Below are 15,628 nucleotides of genomic sequence, written 5' to 3'. Positions count from 1 at the left end.
GATCATTGATCAGCTGTGTGGGTGATGAGGAGATAAAGTAGGAGCCAGTTTAACATTAGAGCTCAGCCTGATTGCAGAACACCTGAGATATCTGGTCTGTTCTCCCAACTGAGAGACACGTTGAACCTTCTGGATCTCCATATGCTGACTTAATGTTCACGTATGAACAATGTAGTGACACCTGTTAGCTGGTTTCATACGTAACTGGTTCTGCAGGATCGCTCTGGTTATTATTGTGACATTTTCGTTTAATGGCCTTTATCTTGGCCTTCCTGCACGCATATTTGTCATCGTGGTTCTTCCTTTTAGCCTCGTTAGATTATCGCGGTGAGTGAGCAGAGACAAAACAGTCCCAGAACGCTAAGAACATGTGCAGTCTCTCCATCCTCTGTCATCACTTTTATTTCTCTTTGCACTTGGCTAAATGATCTGGATTGTCCTGCTCTGTCAGGCCGATAAGCAAATGCAGATTGCAAATAATTTGATTTATTCTTGTGAACTATTTCATACATGTTTGTACGATGTTACTGCAAAATAGAACTTTGGTAATATAGTGATTCTGGGGTTAATAACCTGAAGGTTTTTGACCCTCTTTTTTTTTTTGTATTTGTGGAGTACAAATCACCTAAATGTAATTCCCTGAATCCACACTTGAAATGTTTTCCATGTTGGTAAGTCCACAGGGAAAATAAACACAAATACATAACAATCAATGACTCAGTTTTCCCTCCATCAGCTCCAATCAGTCAGCAGGTAAAATACTCAAAATCTTCATTTTTTGTACCTATTGATTGTCTGCATCAAAACTAAATATTGGCAACAACAAAAAAACTTTCTAACTATATAAATCATGAACAAGCAGCAACTAAAGCACTAATAAAAAAAATAAAGATAAAAATGCATGCAACAATACATCGACAGTAGTACAGAATAAACGTATACATTTTTATGAAACCCTATTCTTCATACAAGTATTTTATAAACTTTTACTGATCCATTAATTATATTTAGGGAAATGAAAGAACAAGCAGAACTTTTTATTTTAAATACTATTGCTGTCAGAATTAAATATCTGAATTGATAGCCTCTGGGTACAGAAGAAAAATTTTTTGTGTCTTTGATATTTCTGAGGGCTTTGATCCGTCCTTCCTGCTCCGTCCTCCTATAGTCTTGTAGTCGTTGAGCTGCAGGGCTCCTCAGAAGCCAGTCGGGTTGTTAGGGTCAGTTCCTGATCACATGACGGCTGAGCAGGCTAACTCTGCTTCAGTCCTGCTGATGCAGGGTCTTAACCTGCTGCCTGTAAACCTCCCTGAGCTGATTTACTCATCAGAAGGGCTGGTCACCATACTTTACGAATATTATAAGATATTGTTGATTTATCAGAAATGGATTCATGTTAGTCAGTTTCTATTCGTTGTTATTCATTTATAGAAGCAGCAAACCGTTGTCTTCATGGCGCAGCATGTCGGTCTAATGCAGAACCTGCAGCATCATGGTGCTCCTGCACACAGGGGAGAAACTGAAACCCTGCGCTCATGTGTATGTGTCCATGTTTCTTTTGTCTGGATGTTTGCTGGAGCATAGAAAGCATTATGCTGGAGATGCCAACGCAGTCCACTTGAATCTCTCTTTTCCGTGTCGTCACCACTGCTTTGCTTTCCCTGATGCCGCTCATCAAACTCCATTGCATCGGTGCAGCATCGCCAGGAGGGTTTTCCCTGTTTATCTCACTAGTTAGGTGTCAGTTCTTTGAATAAAAGTTCATTTTTTCTCTGTAGGTTGTTTTATTATCTACTGATGTAATTGTACTTTGTGCTTGAAGCAGTAAATCAGTTTTTATGTCATGGTTAAAAATTCATATTAAATCCCCAGATAATTTATTGTTCAACTTGGTTTAATTTTCTATCTTGGGCTTCTATCATGTCTTTAAAAAGTCAAAAATGTTTAGAGTTTTATATTTTTTCTAATTCTGGAGAATTACCATATATTCCAGACTATAGGTCGCGCCTAACTATAAGCCGCGCCCACTACATATTTTGAAAAAACTGGAAAACTACATACATAAGCCACACTCGGCGTAGGGGGAGCTCTAGAGTAGGGACGAAGAGTGCTAGCTCCCGTTAGCTTTTTTTCTTGCGGCTAGAGCTTCTACTGAAATATAGGGCTTTGTCAGCCCTTTATTTCAGCCCTGCAGGAGTTGAGCCCAGTCTCTTCATTGGTTCGGCAGCTTTAATGAGGCAAATAAATGTAAAAATATGTGAATTTGGGAGATTTGTTCTCCGTCATGCCTGCTGTTAGCATCTTCTTGTGCTAAATGAAAAGGAGCCCCTTATTCTTTCATTTCCAACTTTGATTTCCCCCTCTGGCGGTTGGGAAAAAATCCACTGAAAAGTCCCACCATGTTTAAAGCCACATGGTTCAAAACGTGGGAAAAAAGCTTGTAGATCAGAAAATACAGTAAATTGTTTTTTCTCCAAAAATTGTTATTTTTAATGAAAATTGATTTATATAAATCCTTTTTGATTTGCCAAACTGCAGTCTTTTAAAATGTTATCTATCGATAATTTTGTGTTGACCACTTTAGGTCTACATTTAACTGGACCTGTAGCTCTGAAACTGGGCCTGAAATGTCAAACAAGCCACCAAACCTGCAGTTTTCCCTGATTCTTACAAATAAAATCCATTCAAGTGCTCACTGTCCTCCTGTGGGTTGTTCTAAATAGAAGAACAACTATATAAACGGGTCTTTGATCTAGCTTACATTTGCTGATTAGCAGAAAAATCACATCAGCTTATTACATTTATTCTGATTGTAAGAGGTTTATCTAGGGAAGTGTTGGCCTAGTGGTTAGATAAGTGTGTTTGTGCTCTGAGAAGGTTGCAATTACCCGGTTCAATCCCCACAGCCTGCACTCTTGGTTCCTGAGCAAAACCCTTAACCCCACACTGCTCCCCGGGCGCCGCACAATGGCAGCCCACTGCTCCCCAAGGGGATGGCTTAAATGCAGAGGTGAATTTCTCCAATGTCAGACAATAAAGGGATTTACATAACATTACATAAAAGAGCATCATTTAAACGAATAAAAGTCCAAACTCCCCCTTTACTTCTCCTTAGTTGTCGATAATATCTCCTTAATCTTCCTAGTTTTCCTTTCCTCTCCCACACAGGTTTAAGAAAACAAAGCCAAGTTATTTAAATGTTGGCCTTAATTCAAATGTTCAGTAAACAGAGTTCTCAGAGATGATGGTCTCCCTCATTCTGACCAGGTTTGACTCCAGGACCTGTCCAACAACACAGTTGCTTGAAGATGACACACATTTTGTTTCAGAGCATCTTTAGATTTAGGCTTTTTATTAATAGTAGTTTCCTTCTGCAAATCAAATCAAAACATTTGCAGAATGCATAGATAGTCTCAAAGCCTTTTAGAGTCCTTTAAGTGAAATCAGGCAAATTAAAAGGTTTTCTGTTTAAGGAAACCCAGCAGATCACATCGAGGGATCTAAAAATATCTACCATTAGTCAAGCATTGTTGGTGTGTCAATATCAGCTTGTTTTAAAGGTGAATCGCATTATGATGCCACTTTATGACCAGTTTATGACTCTGCACTTACCTGCTTATGTTTGCTTAATGTTTATTATGGGTCAGTGTGGATTTACAGCTTTACAAACAAATATTTTTCCAATGATTACCCTGATAAAGCTGCAGTATCCACAGCAGATGCCGTCCTTTATTAAAGCTAAACCCCTCCAACTTCAGTTTTTATGAGAGAAAGCGACATTAAGTGGTGAATAATTGTGAAGCTAATAGAAAAGGATTCATCATTTTCTCTCTGTTCTTTGTAAATAATTATGTGTAGAGTGGGGGTGTGTTCATATTCAGCTCCTCTAAATAAAGACTTTGTGAAACCGGCTTTCCATGAACTGCCAAACCTTTTGTACCATAGTGTCTCTACCAGTACTTCACATCAATTTATGCACGTTTTTCTACAAAATCGCTCAAGCTCAGTCAGATTGGATGCATCATTAACACAATTCTTTATGCAGATTCTTAATTGGATTTAGGTCTGGACTTTGACTAGGCCATTCCAACACATGGACATCTTTGATCAAACATTTTCCAGGATTCTCCTTCCCTTTAGCTTCATCTATCTTCCCATTATTATTTTTTTTTTCTGGTTTCTTTCACTGACGAAAAGTATTCCCACCGCATAATGCATCCACTGTGGTGTTTCACTATGGGAATAGTGTCTCCTGGTTGATGTGTGGTGTTAGTTGTTTTTCCAACACACAAACATTTTCGTGGGTCAGTTTGGATAAATGTTCATTTACTGTTTAAAAGCTCTACTAAAGGAAATTTTGTTTTGTATACACTCTGTGTATACAAAATGACAATAAAAGTTGTCAAAGGATCTGAGCATCGCACCTTCTTTCATGTCTCCCAGACACCGCTTTTGGTGAACTTCAAACGGGATTCCTTTTGGCTTTTGTTTACCAAAAATTCTACAGATTTTAAATTTATTTGCCCTACTTATGTTATTCATAAAATTGTTTTACACATAAGCGACAGAGTAAGCCTCTTGTCCAGCCTTTTCTATAATGCGCATAACTTTAACTGAATAAATGTGAGTTTTTTAAAAGCTGCAAAAATAAAAATAAAAAACTTCAATTAGATCCTCATTGATCAAAGATTGATCCCTGCAGGTCAATATGATCATATATAACAAGAAGCTTATCAAAAGAAGCCCTAATAATCCCAACATTTATTTTTTGAGCCAGCTTGTTTATACTTGCCGCCGTCCGGCTGTGGGTTCCGTTTTTAAAATTCTCGGCTCAGTACGTGGAAGCCCGTATTTCTAAGAATCGGGCCGATATTGCTGAACGCGTGCATAGAGGAGAAACGAGTTGTGCCTGAATCTCTGCTACTCTCCTCGCTCTGTCTGCATCCTCTCCCTTCAGTAATACACACAACACTGCCTTTGTTTTCGGAGATGAGTAATTCTCTTCAGAAGTAGGCGACATTACAGCCTCAGATTGCTCTTCTATCTGTCAGGATTTCTAAATCTTATGTCGGACTCAACTTTTCTGATGTTTTTCTATTCAAGTTGTCCAAGTCATTATTAACTGAATTATCATTTTCTTTTTTAATTAGTTTACTTAGAAAATACCTTTCCAAGTCAAACGAGCATGCCTGGATGCATCTGCCTGGGGGAGCATATTCAGGCTGAAACAATTAATCGGATTAATGGTGATTCATCTGTTATTGAAATAGTCGTCAAATCATTTAGTAATCAATTAATCTTAACCTGGAGTATAAAAAACAGAGCAACCCACTTAGAGCAGTAATTATACCAAGATTGTGAATAAATATGTAAACATTTTGCATTCAGTATTAAAAAAGCTTTTTTATCCATCAGTATGTTCTATCCAGAACTCCTCAAGTGGAAACATTTTAGTTTCACCTGGTTTGTTTTCGTAAACAAATCTTCAAGGAAACTTTGACCTTCCGATTGATAAAAAAAAAAAATCAACAGATTAATCGATTTGCAAAATAACCGTTAGTTGCAGCACTAGTGCACATAAAGTAGGGATCATTTGAATATTTTAGAATATAAACTTGACCAGAATGGATGAAGGTAATGTTAAGTCTAGATGGGGAAATGATGAACCAAATGCTAAAGGCCAACCAATTATGAATATTGGTATTTTTCACAAGGAAATTAGTTTCATTACCTTTTTGGTACATGCAACAAAAAGTTAATAGATATTTATGTTTGTCCTTCAATGAGCAAAATATGTTTGTTTTTACTTGTCCACAAAAACATTTTAGGTAAAACTAAAATTAAACAATTCTTTCTGCATATGACATTAAAAAAAATTACATATGTTCTCTTGTGAAATATTAGCCCAGTTTTACTCAGTTTTTTCACTTAATAGTTTATTTTTTCTTCATTTTCTGCTCACCTGAGCTCCCTTTAGAACATGAACCATACTTTAAACAGTTTGGATTTAGGTTCCACCATATTTATGTGTGCACTGCAGTCTGCAGTGGACTAACAGGCCACCCTAAATAGATCCTAGGATGTGTTTGTAGTTTTTAATGATCTTTCTGAAAACAAAATATTTCCTGTTATATATTATGTCCTTCAGCCACTGTCTCGATCATTATGCGGGTTTACATGGAATGGGAGGACTGGTTCTTCGTGTCTTGTTTAGGTTCAAGCTGTGGAAATGCATGCAGCTTTCTAAACAGCAATTCAGGTTTTTTGTTTACAGTCTTAGGAAAGGCAACCAGTTGCATCAGAGCATGTATTTATATGTTTTGTAGGAAAATCTTTTGCTTTGTTTTGTTGATCTGAAAACCTAAAAATCAGATAAGCCTTTGCTTCATTAACAGACAGAGATGGTTAGATAACATGACCACACAGGCTTTTCTAACCTGGCTGCCAATGTTTGCAGTAGACCAACTGAGAAGAACTTTGTGGCCCATATCAGAGCTCCGGCTTCCATCAACTTTGACCCGTTGATGCAGAACTTAGCCATTCTGATTGTCTATGAGCTGGAATTTATTATTTTTTTATTAGAAGTGAACTAAAAAAATAAACCAATTTTGTGAATTAAAAGTAAAAAATATTGATGACAATGCAGCTGAATTCTTTTGCACAGTAAAACAAAATATTAAACTTAGAATGTTTGCATTTAGAAAGAAGTAGTGTTGTGATTTAAAGGGGATTGTGATTAGTTTATCACAAAATGGTTTATAACCCTTAAATTGAAGCTTTGAGAAGTGAAAGTTATACCGAACAGGATGTGGGTTAGCTGTACCAAGTCTTTCTCTCTCATTTTGCTCTCCAGGCTCTAACTACGCCATGTCTAATGGGGGTGGAGCAGCCAGTAGTAGCACCCATCTGTTGGACTTCCTGGAGGAACCCATTCCAGGAGTCGGGACGTACGATGACTTCCACACCATCGACTGGGTTCGCGAGAAGTGCAAAGATCGCGAGAGACACAGAAAGGTGAGGAGATGGAGAGGAGCGTCTAAACAGCATTTAATGTCAGCACTCTTTACACACAGTTGCATTATAATACATCTTCTAAATAAATCCAGATTAATCTGTTTTCATATAAAACAGCCATTATAGATCCATGCAGGTAGATCCAAACTGTAAAAAGTGAAAGAAATTTAAGATGATCTTTGGTCAAAATTTAAACATAACCTTTTTTCTGAATGTAGAGATTCTGCAACATCATTGAATATTATAAACATTTCAATATTTTTTACTTTAAACTGTGAATTTTCTCCACACTGTTCATCATATGTCTCTTTTAAAACAATGTAATTGTTTTCAATTCTTTTTACCTTCATTTGAGGCTTCTGGTTGTTTTTCCATGTGTTTGTTTTTTTTTAGTCGTATCTAGAATATTGAGTAATAATTATTTTATTTACGAGCACCTTTCATAACACTCAACTTCATTTCACAAACAAAAAAGGTAACAATAAAGCCTAATGGGAAAATAAAATAACTTCAAATAGTTTATGTTGAACAGTTTAATCCCAATGAGTAAATATTCCTGAACTCTGTGGATTTGAAGTCTGGATTATGAATCTGTGGTTGGAGAGTTCCAGAGTTTGGCAGAAAGTTCTGCTTCCTATTGGAGTTGAGATGAACAGAGGAACCCGTGATACAGGAGGACCTGAAGAAACGTTAGTAGGTTACTATATGGAGATCAGTTCTCTGTGACCTTGAAAGTAAACAGAAGGATCTTGAATTTTTCGGCAGCCAATGAAGCGGATTTGGTGAAAAGAAGATGTTTGGATGAAAATAGGAGCCGCTGAGTTCTGGAACATTTGGAGATTCAGGTGGAACTTTTAACAGAGTTCCCACGGATCATTAAAAAGTCTTAAAAGGCATTGAATTCATGAATCTAAAAACAAGGCTTCTAGGATTGTAAGTGGTCTCAAAATAAACAGTAACATTTATTTATGTTAAATAATTTACCTAATGCATCTCATGGTAAATTATGGGAAAGTGTAAATTTAATGAAAACAGGCTGTCCACACTGGAAAAAATCAAAATCAAGTCAATTTTTCTTACGTAAAATAAGTGCATTTCTTCTTGGATTGAGGAAGTAAAAGAGACACTTTGCCAATGGAACAAGACAGTTTTACACTTAAAATAAGAAAACACAATGGCATTGTCTTATTTCAAGTGCATATTATCTAATTATCTTATTTTAAGAGTAAAAATACTCATTCTATTGGCAAACTATCTCATTTACCTACTCAAATTATGGGTAAAGACACTTAATTTAAGACATTTTTCCTTATTTCTAGATCGTTTTTTCCAGCGCAACCCAAGTTATTTATCGTGGGTTAAATGCGTACGAGGCATGGTGTGTTTTGTGAAATGTTTCTGCAAGATATGAATCAAGCCTCAAAATCGAGCTGCCAACAAAAACCAGGTATCTCCCAGTTTCTTTTTTATTTATTTTTTGGATGCACTAGTAGCTCGTTTTTTGGACAGCAGGCTGACAAGAAGGGGGAGGACCACAGGTCCGATTAAAACCCCGGTCAACCGTGTCGAGGACTAAGGCCTCCGTACATGGGTTGTGTGCGCTAACCACTGCGCCACCAAAGCACACCCCCATCTCCCACCTCTGTTCAACTCTCATTTCTACCCTGGACATCAACAACCGGGAGCGCATACCTGCATCTCCTGACAATGTTCAGGTGTCCTCCCACCCTGAAAGTGGAGGTACAGCGTTCTCAAACACTGTGACCAAACCTGGCTATTTGTAAAAATGGTCTTAAAGTTCAGCTCAAATAGCATTAAAAAGGTCTTAAAACGTCTTAAATTTAACTAGCCTTACGTTGTAGGAACACTGTTTTAAGGAAAGCAATCAATGTAAACAACGGTGGACCCAGGGGAAAATATTGTTACATAGATGAAAATATGCAGACGAGATGATTAAAAATGAGAGAAGTGAATAATAGGGAGCGATTAAGGATACCAGCCAAACACCTGACCTAATTATCGTTCCGTCATTGAAGAGAGAGGAAAAAAATCATTCAATTATGGTTGATCCTATACGAAGAGGAAATTTACATTGATTTAATTTCAGCCAAACAGGCGGTGAGAGAGAACAGCAGGAGTATAGAGTTAGATTTACTAGATAAGTCGAGCTGAGTGTCATCTATGTAGCAGTTTATACAAATATTACATTTAAACAAAATGTTCCCAAGGAGAGCAGGAAGAGTAGGGGTCCTTGAACAGAGCCCTGAGGTTTACCTTATGTTACTGGAGAGAACTGAGCTGAGCTCCTAACCTTATTGTTACCTTCATCTTCCTTTATGTTTTTGGCACTACTTCTCAAAAGGTCTTGAATTTTTAACTCAAGAGCTTAATAAAAATTACTGATTAACCTATGAGGTATTTGTGTTACATTTATAGTCCTAGTGGTCTAAAAATGAAACGAAGTCTTATCTTCTGCAACCGGAAGAAAATTTCATACATTTTTGTGGAATCTTGTCTTGGCTTCAATTTGTGTTAAACATTTTTTTTATATAACTCGCATATACTCCCCACCGTGCTTCCTCTTTCTACCAATTCTACCTCTTTATTTCAACACCTTGTTCAAATATTGACTCTTTGTCCTTGTAAACCTTCCTCACGTTTTTCAATGCAGAACTCCTGGGTGCTGATAAGAATTTCAATGATATTTGAATACTTTGTTTTTATGACCGGGCCATTCCTGCCTCACAGGAAGCGCTGTAGTAAACCACTTTATTAAGTCAACAATGGAAATCATGCCAGCGGATTACAAAGTTTATTCCACCTTTCGACCTACTTGCATATCAGCCAGCGATAGTTTCCTGTTCATCGTGCTTGTGATGCGTTTATTTTTAATTGCATAATTGTTTCTCTGCACAGATCAACAGCAAGAAGAAAGAGTCGGCATGGGAGTTCACCAAGAGCCTGTACGACGCTTGGTCTGGGTGGCTGGTTGTGACGCTCACCGGCTTAGCATCAGGTAACAAACCTGTTGATTGGAGGAAAAAAAAACAAAAACAAATCAAAATGGCGGTTGTTTTTCCTGATGGTGACTCTCACATGCTCTGCCTCAGGCATCACCTGCTTTTTCTCCCTTATCTTCTGATCTGATTTCTCACGAGCACACTGTTCTGCAGAGCATCACCAGACACAGTGCGGCTGTCTTGGCTGCACAATCCAACCACTTCATGTTTGTAAAAATAGAAGCACTCTCTGCTTTAAAAAATGGAAACTGTGGGGTTGTATGTGACAGACCAACACCAAGTATACGAAAATCATAAAGTGGGGAAAAAAAGATACTTGGTTTGAAATCTGAAAAGTGTGGCATGCATTTGTGTTCTTCCAACTGAAGGGGAAACCTTTCCTTTCACTGCTGTGTCCTGCGGGGTATCTCAGCTTACATGTTTAGAGGTCAACTCTCTTTGTCAATAAGCTCAAACCCAGCCTACTTAAATAGACTAGGTTATACGCCTGGACTTTGACTAGGCCGTTCCAGCTTAGCTCTGCTAGTTATAAAACATTTTTGAAAATCTCTGATAATTTAGTATAATATGTTATTCTTAAGGAATCCCTCTTTAAAAGTCTGGAGGATTTCTGAGGCACAATTTAGATTCAATTCAATTCAGTTTATCTATATACACCAATTCACAACATGTCATCTTAGGACACTTTACAATTCAACCAGATCATGCAGTCTAATTAATTAAAGTTTTCTATCTAAGGAAAACCAGTTGATTGCATCGACTCATTGACTCGATGGCGATTTGTCTTGCGGCGATGCCATTTTTTTTGGCCCCGATACCAATACCATACCATACCACTACCATCTGTTTGAAATTGATGTATGTGTGTGTATATATGAAGAACTGAATACTACTTTGATGTAAAATAATTGCCCTCATGGCTTTGTTACGCTGCTGCCTACCTTTGTGAAACAGACTAATACAAAGTGAATCCAGTAGAACTTTTTATTGCCTACCTGAAAACTTTTGGCTCTCAAAATGTTATCGGTGCCCTATTTGTTGGTACTTTCTTGGTATACGGATACCACCATTTTAGTGCTGGATTGGGGTCCTGCCTGATACTGGTATCGGCGCAACACAAACAGCAATCCCTCACACTTAGCATGCTTGTAGCGACAGTGGAGAGGAAAAACTCCCTTTTAACAGGAATAACCAGACTCTGTGTGAGCGGCCATCCGCCGGGGCCGACTGGAGCTCAAGGAGACAGAAGCAGACATAGAAAAAGAAGCAAATATACAAAAGGAAATGTCTAATATCTTGCATCCAGATTTCATAATTTAAAGGTTTTTATTATCAGTAGCCTGAGTCCAGACTAAACAGGCAAGCTAGCTTCACCACCCTCCTGTCTTTTTTTCCTTTCCCTCTTCTCCTGCTTTCTCACCTCCCTATCTCCATTCTCTCTCCCCATCTTCCTCCTTCCTGTTTCTCTCCCTCTGCCAGGTGCTTTGGCTGGCCTGATTGACATTGCTGCTGATTGGATGAATGACCTGAAGGAGGGGGTTTGCCTGAGCGCCATGTGGTTCAACCACGAGCAGTGCTGCTGGACATCCAATGAGACCACCTTCGATGAGCGGGACAAGTGTACTCAGTGGAAGAGCTGGGCTGAGCTAATATTGGGGCAGGCCGAGGTAGACCTACACAGTCAGCTGAAGGGAGATCGGTCTGGTCTGTCTTAGCTGAAGCTTTTTGTTTTCAGCCGTCATTGTGAAGAAAGGCAATGAACCAAAGCAGCTGAAATCCTGAAAGAGAAATCCAGAAAGAATTTAAATACGAAACCTGTGTTTTTAGTTTTCTGTCTCTGAAATGTAGAGATACTTTCTGTTTAATGATTAAGAAAAAACGGTTACGAGTCGGTTCATGGTTTGAAGCAGTAGAGGTTAATTTTCTGTCAAATTTGGCTTTCATGGTTGATCCTAAGGTTTTCAGGTTATGGCTCCTTTTTTCTGCAGGGCCCCGGCTCTTACATCATGAACTACTTCATGTATATCTACTGGGCTCTGTCCTTTGCCTTCCTGGCCGTCTGTCTGGTCAAGGTTTTCGCTCCATATGCCTGCGGCTCAGGAATCCCTGAGGTGAGGAGAACGATGAGATCATCTAGTGTCTGGCTTCAGGGTTAATGCGTTTCAGGATTGATAACGTTCCTTTTTGCCCTCAGATCAAGACAATCTTGAGTGGGTTCATCATCCGGGGCTACTTGGGTAAGTGGACCCTGATGATTAAGACCATCACTCTGGTGCTGGCTGTGGCGTCTGGGCTCAGCCTGGGGAAGGAGGGCCCCCTGGTCCACGTGGCCTGCTGCTGTGGAAACATCTTCTCCTACCTCTTCCCAAAGTACAGCAAGAACGAGGCCAAGAAGCGAGAGGTGAGGAAGTGGATGTTTGGGGATTTTAGGTATAGAGCGTCCATTGAGACCTTTTTGTTGCCTTCTTAGGTTTTATCGGCTGCATCCGCTGCTGGGGTCTCTGTAGCTTTCGGCGCACCGATAGGAGGAGTTCTCTTCAGCTTGGAAGAGGTACCCCGGCTAAGATATCAATGAATTTTAAAAATTGTGAGTCACAACTAAGAATGTTAATCACCCACGCTCTGCTGCCTCCCTTCAGGTGAGCTACTACTTCCCTCTAAAGACTCTGTGGCGCTCCTTCTTCGCCGCCCTGGTGGCGGCCTTCGTGCTGCGCTCCATCAACCCCTTTGGTAACAGCCGGCTGGTACTGTTCTACGTGGAGTATCACACTCCCTGGTACCTGTTTGAGCTCATCCCCTTCATCCTTCTGGGTGTGTTCGGGGGGCTCTGGGGTGCCTTCTTCATCCGAACAAACATCGCCTGGTGCAGGAGACGCAAGTCCACACGCTTTGGTAACTATCCTCCTCCTCCCAATTCTCGATGTTTACTGCTATGTAAATCGTAGCTAAGGTGCTTAGAGCCATGAGTCTCTTTGAACCCAGCATTAAGTTGAGGTGTTAGTTTGACTCTTGTCTCTCTTTAGGGAAGTACCCGGTGTTGGAGGTGATCCTAGTCGCCACCATAACAGCAGTGGTTGCTTTTCCAAACCCCTACACCCGTCAGAACACTAGCGAGCTGATCAAAGAGCTGTTCACAGACTGCGGCCCGCTGGAAACCTCCGCACTCTGCAAGTACCGCAGCGAGATGAACGGCAGCACCGCTTACACGGACAACCCCAACCAGCCGGCGGGACCAGGCGTCTACTCGGCCATGTGGCAGCTCTGCCTGGCTCTCATCTTTAAAATCATCATGACTATATTCACTTTTGGACTAAAGGTGATCTGCATGATCCCCCCCTGCGTAGCAAACTAAAAGGTGTCTGCTCCAGATCTTAAAATCAGCTGAACCTCTCGCTGTGTCTGGTCCTTTAGGTACCATCAGGCTTGTTCATCCCCAGCATGGCCATTGGAGCAATCGCGGGCCGAATTGTCGGCATCGCCATGGAGCAGCTCGCCTACTACCACCACGACTGGTTCTTGTTCAAAGAGTGGTGCGAGGTTGGAGCGGACTGCATCACCCCAGGCCTCTACGCCATGGTGGGGGCCGCAGCGTGTTTGGGTGGGTCAGAGTTCTCCTTTATTTCTTTCCCAATCGGTTCCTTTTTGTTCTGAAAAGTGTTTCCAATGTCCTTTAGGCGGAGTGACACGTATGACCGTATCACTAGTGGTCATTGTGTTCGAACTGACAGGCGGGCTGGAATACATCGTCCCCCTGATGGCCGCCATCATGACCAGCAAATGGGTGGGTGATGCGTTCGGCCGCGAGGGAATCTACGAGGCCCACATCCGTCTGAACGGATACCCCTTCCTGGACGCCAAAGAGGAGTTCACACACACCACGCTGGCCAGAGACGTGATGAGGCCCCGGAGCAGCGACCCTCCACTGGCGGTGCTGACGCAGGACGACCTGACAGTCGAGGAGCTGCAGGGTATCATCAATGAAACCAGTTATAATGGTTTTCCAGTGATCGTGTCTAAGGAGTCGCAGAGACTGGTGGGCTTCGCTCTGCGTAGGGACATAACTATTGCTATAGGTAAAACTGCAGTAAAATAACCTAAAAACAGACTAATGAATTCCTTTGCGCTCTAAACATGCTTCTCTTTCAACAGAAAATGCTCGCCGCAGGCAGGAGGGCATCATGTTGAACTCCAGGGTGTACTTCACCCAGCACGCACCCACCCTGCCGGCCGACAGCCCCCGGCCCCTCAAACTGCGCTCCATCCTGGACATGAGCCCCTTCACGGTCACGGACCACACCCCCATGGAGATCGTAGTGGACATTTTCAGAAAGCTGGGGCTGCGACAGTGTCTGGTCACTCACAACGGGTAAGTAACACAGCTGGCCATTTGTCCAACAACAGGGGGGCAGCCCTCCCTGTCAGGAGTCAACACTTTGCCCCATAGCTCATGTACTCACTGCCCGTTGCTGCATGGCCTCTCAGATTCTGCATGACTCGGCCGAACTGCAGCCCCTTTAATCCCCTCACTGAACAGTCCCCCCCCCCCCCCCCCCCCCCCCCCCCCCCCCCCCCCCAACAAGCTGCTGACTAAAAACTAACCACACAACAGGTGCCATTTTGGGATAACAGTCATTGAGACGTCCCCAGCTGTTCTTTTAACACGTGGAGTCCAAACATCCAGCATGATGGTTTTCATTGTGCGCATTTCAAGGAGGTTGTTTTACAAAGCGCCCTCTGCTGGTGGGAAGGAGAAGTTGCAGGATGATGCAGCGCTAGATTATAGTGAATTTATCAGATGAGCTCTTTCTATTAGCTGTGATAACCACAGGAGAGGAGCAAGAGCAGCAGTATTTATTTTATGTTCATTTTCTTGTTTCGTTTGGTTTTTAATCATAAATTGATCAATTTAACTTTTTTTTTCAATAAAACTTAGAAAAAAGACCAAAATCTGCTGATTTTTGGTCTTATTTTAAGTTTTACTGACAATCAGAAAAATATCAAATATTACTTCAGTTCATCATATTTTTTTTTTATCATACTTCATGATTACATATAGCTTTCATTTAAATCTCCCTTGTCTGTTTTTTTGTTTTTATTCAGTTGTGTTATTTTTAGCTGACATTGGTTTTAACCTCAGACTGCTCTTTTTTTATGTTACCCTTTGTTATTTCTCTGTTTACTCCTTTGTTGTTGTTCTTGGGCAGTGTACCGAGTAACAGGTGTGTGTTTCAGGAATGTGTTGGGCATCATCACAAAGAAGAATATATTAGAGCATCTGGAGGAGCTCAAGCAACACACGGAGCCCCTGGTGACTAGCCCCGCCCCTTTACTCCCCACCACACTGTCACTCCTGTCTATTAGACCACGATTCTTAGAAGGGATGCATGAAAAGTGCTGTGGAAAACTGCTGACAGTTCCCGACTTAGCATCTCCTCTCTTTTTCCCTCTTACTTCACTCACTCTGTTGTTGGTGGGTTGGTTTGTTGTGGATTTTGAACTCATGAAGAAGCATCTTCAGATAGACGGTCTCTTACTTCCATCTTCATTGCTTGTAGCCTTTGGAGTTTCTGAGCCATATTAGCAAAAGTCTTTGC

The 15,628-nt window shown here is 40.8% G+C and overlaps 1 protein-coding gene across 8 annotated transcripts in view; it reads left to right on the top strand.

Moving 5' to 3' along the window:
* Nucleotides 1-15,628, top strand: part of clcn3 (chloride channel 3) — a 41,644-nt gene that overhangs the window by 19,392 nt on the left and 6,624 nt on the right. For 6 of the 8 annotated variants that reach the window (XM_038270295.1, XM_038270291.1, XM_038270293.1 and 3 more), the window contains 12 exons: nt 6,854-7,014; nt 9,931-10,030; nt 11,514-11,701; nt 12,023-12,145; nt 12,229-12,435; nt 12,505-12,585; nt 12,674-12,926; nt 13,058-13,350; nt 13,446-13,632; nt 13,709-14,107; nt 14,184-14,400; nt 15,267-15,342. In XM_038270295.1, the coding sequence (XP_038126223.1) occupies nt 6,854-7,014; nt 9,931-10,030; nt 11,514-11,701; nt 12,023-12,145; nt 12,229-12,435; nt 12,505-12,585; nt 12,674-12,926; nt 13,058-13,350; nt 13,446-13,632; nt 13,709-14,107; nt 14,184-14,400; nt 15,267-15,342 (2,285 nt within the window). The remainder of the gene's footprint in view (nt 1-6,853; nt 7,015-9,930; nt 10,031-11,513; nt 11,702-12,022; nt 12,146-12,228; nt 12,436-12,504; nt 12,586-12,673; nt 12,927-13,057; nt 13,351-13,445; nt 13,633-13,708; nt 14,108-14,183; nt 14,401-15,266; nt 15,343-15,628) is intronic. The other 2 variants (XM_038270297.1, XM_038270299.1) reach the window with 1 other exon arrangement.

This window comes from Cyprinodon tularosa, unplaced genomic scaffold (genome assembly GCF_016077235.1).
Source record: "Cyprinodon tularosa strain WSP-4 unplaced genomic scaffold, ASM1607723v1 ctg76, whole genome shotgun sequence".
Classification (NCBI taxonomy): domain Eukaryota; kingdom Metazoa; phylum Chordata; class Actinopteri; order Cyprinodontiformes; family Cyprinodontidae; genus Cyprinodon; species Cyprinodon tularosa.
The sequence above is the reverse complement of the archived record's forward strand: the minus strand, read 5'-3'. Positions and strand labels throughout refer to the sequence as shown.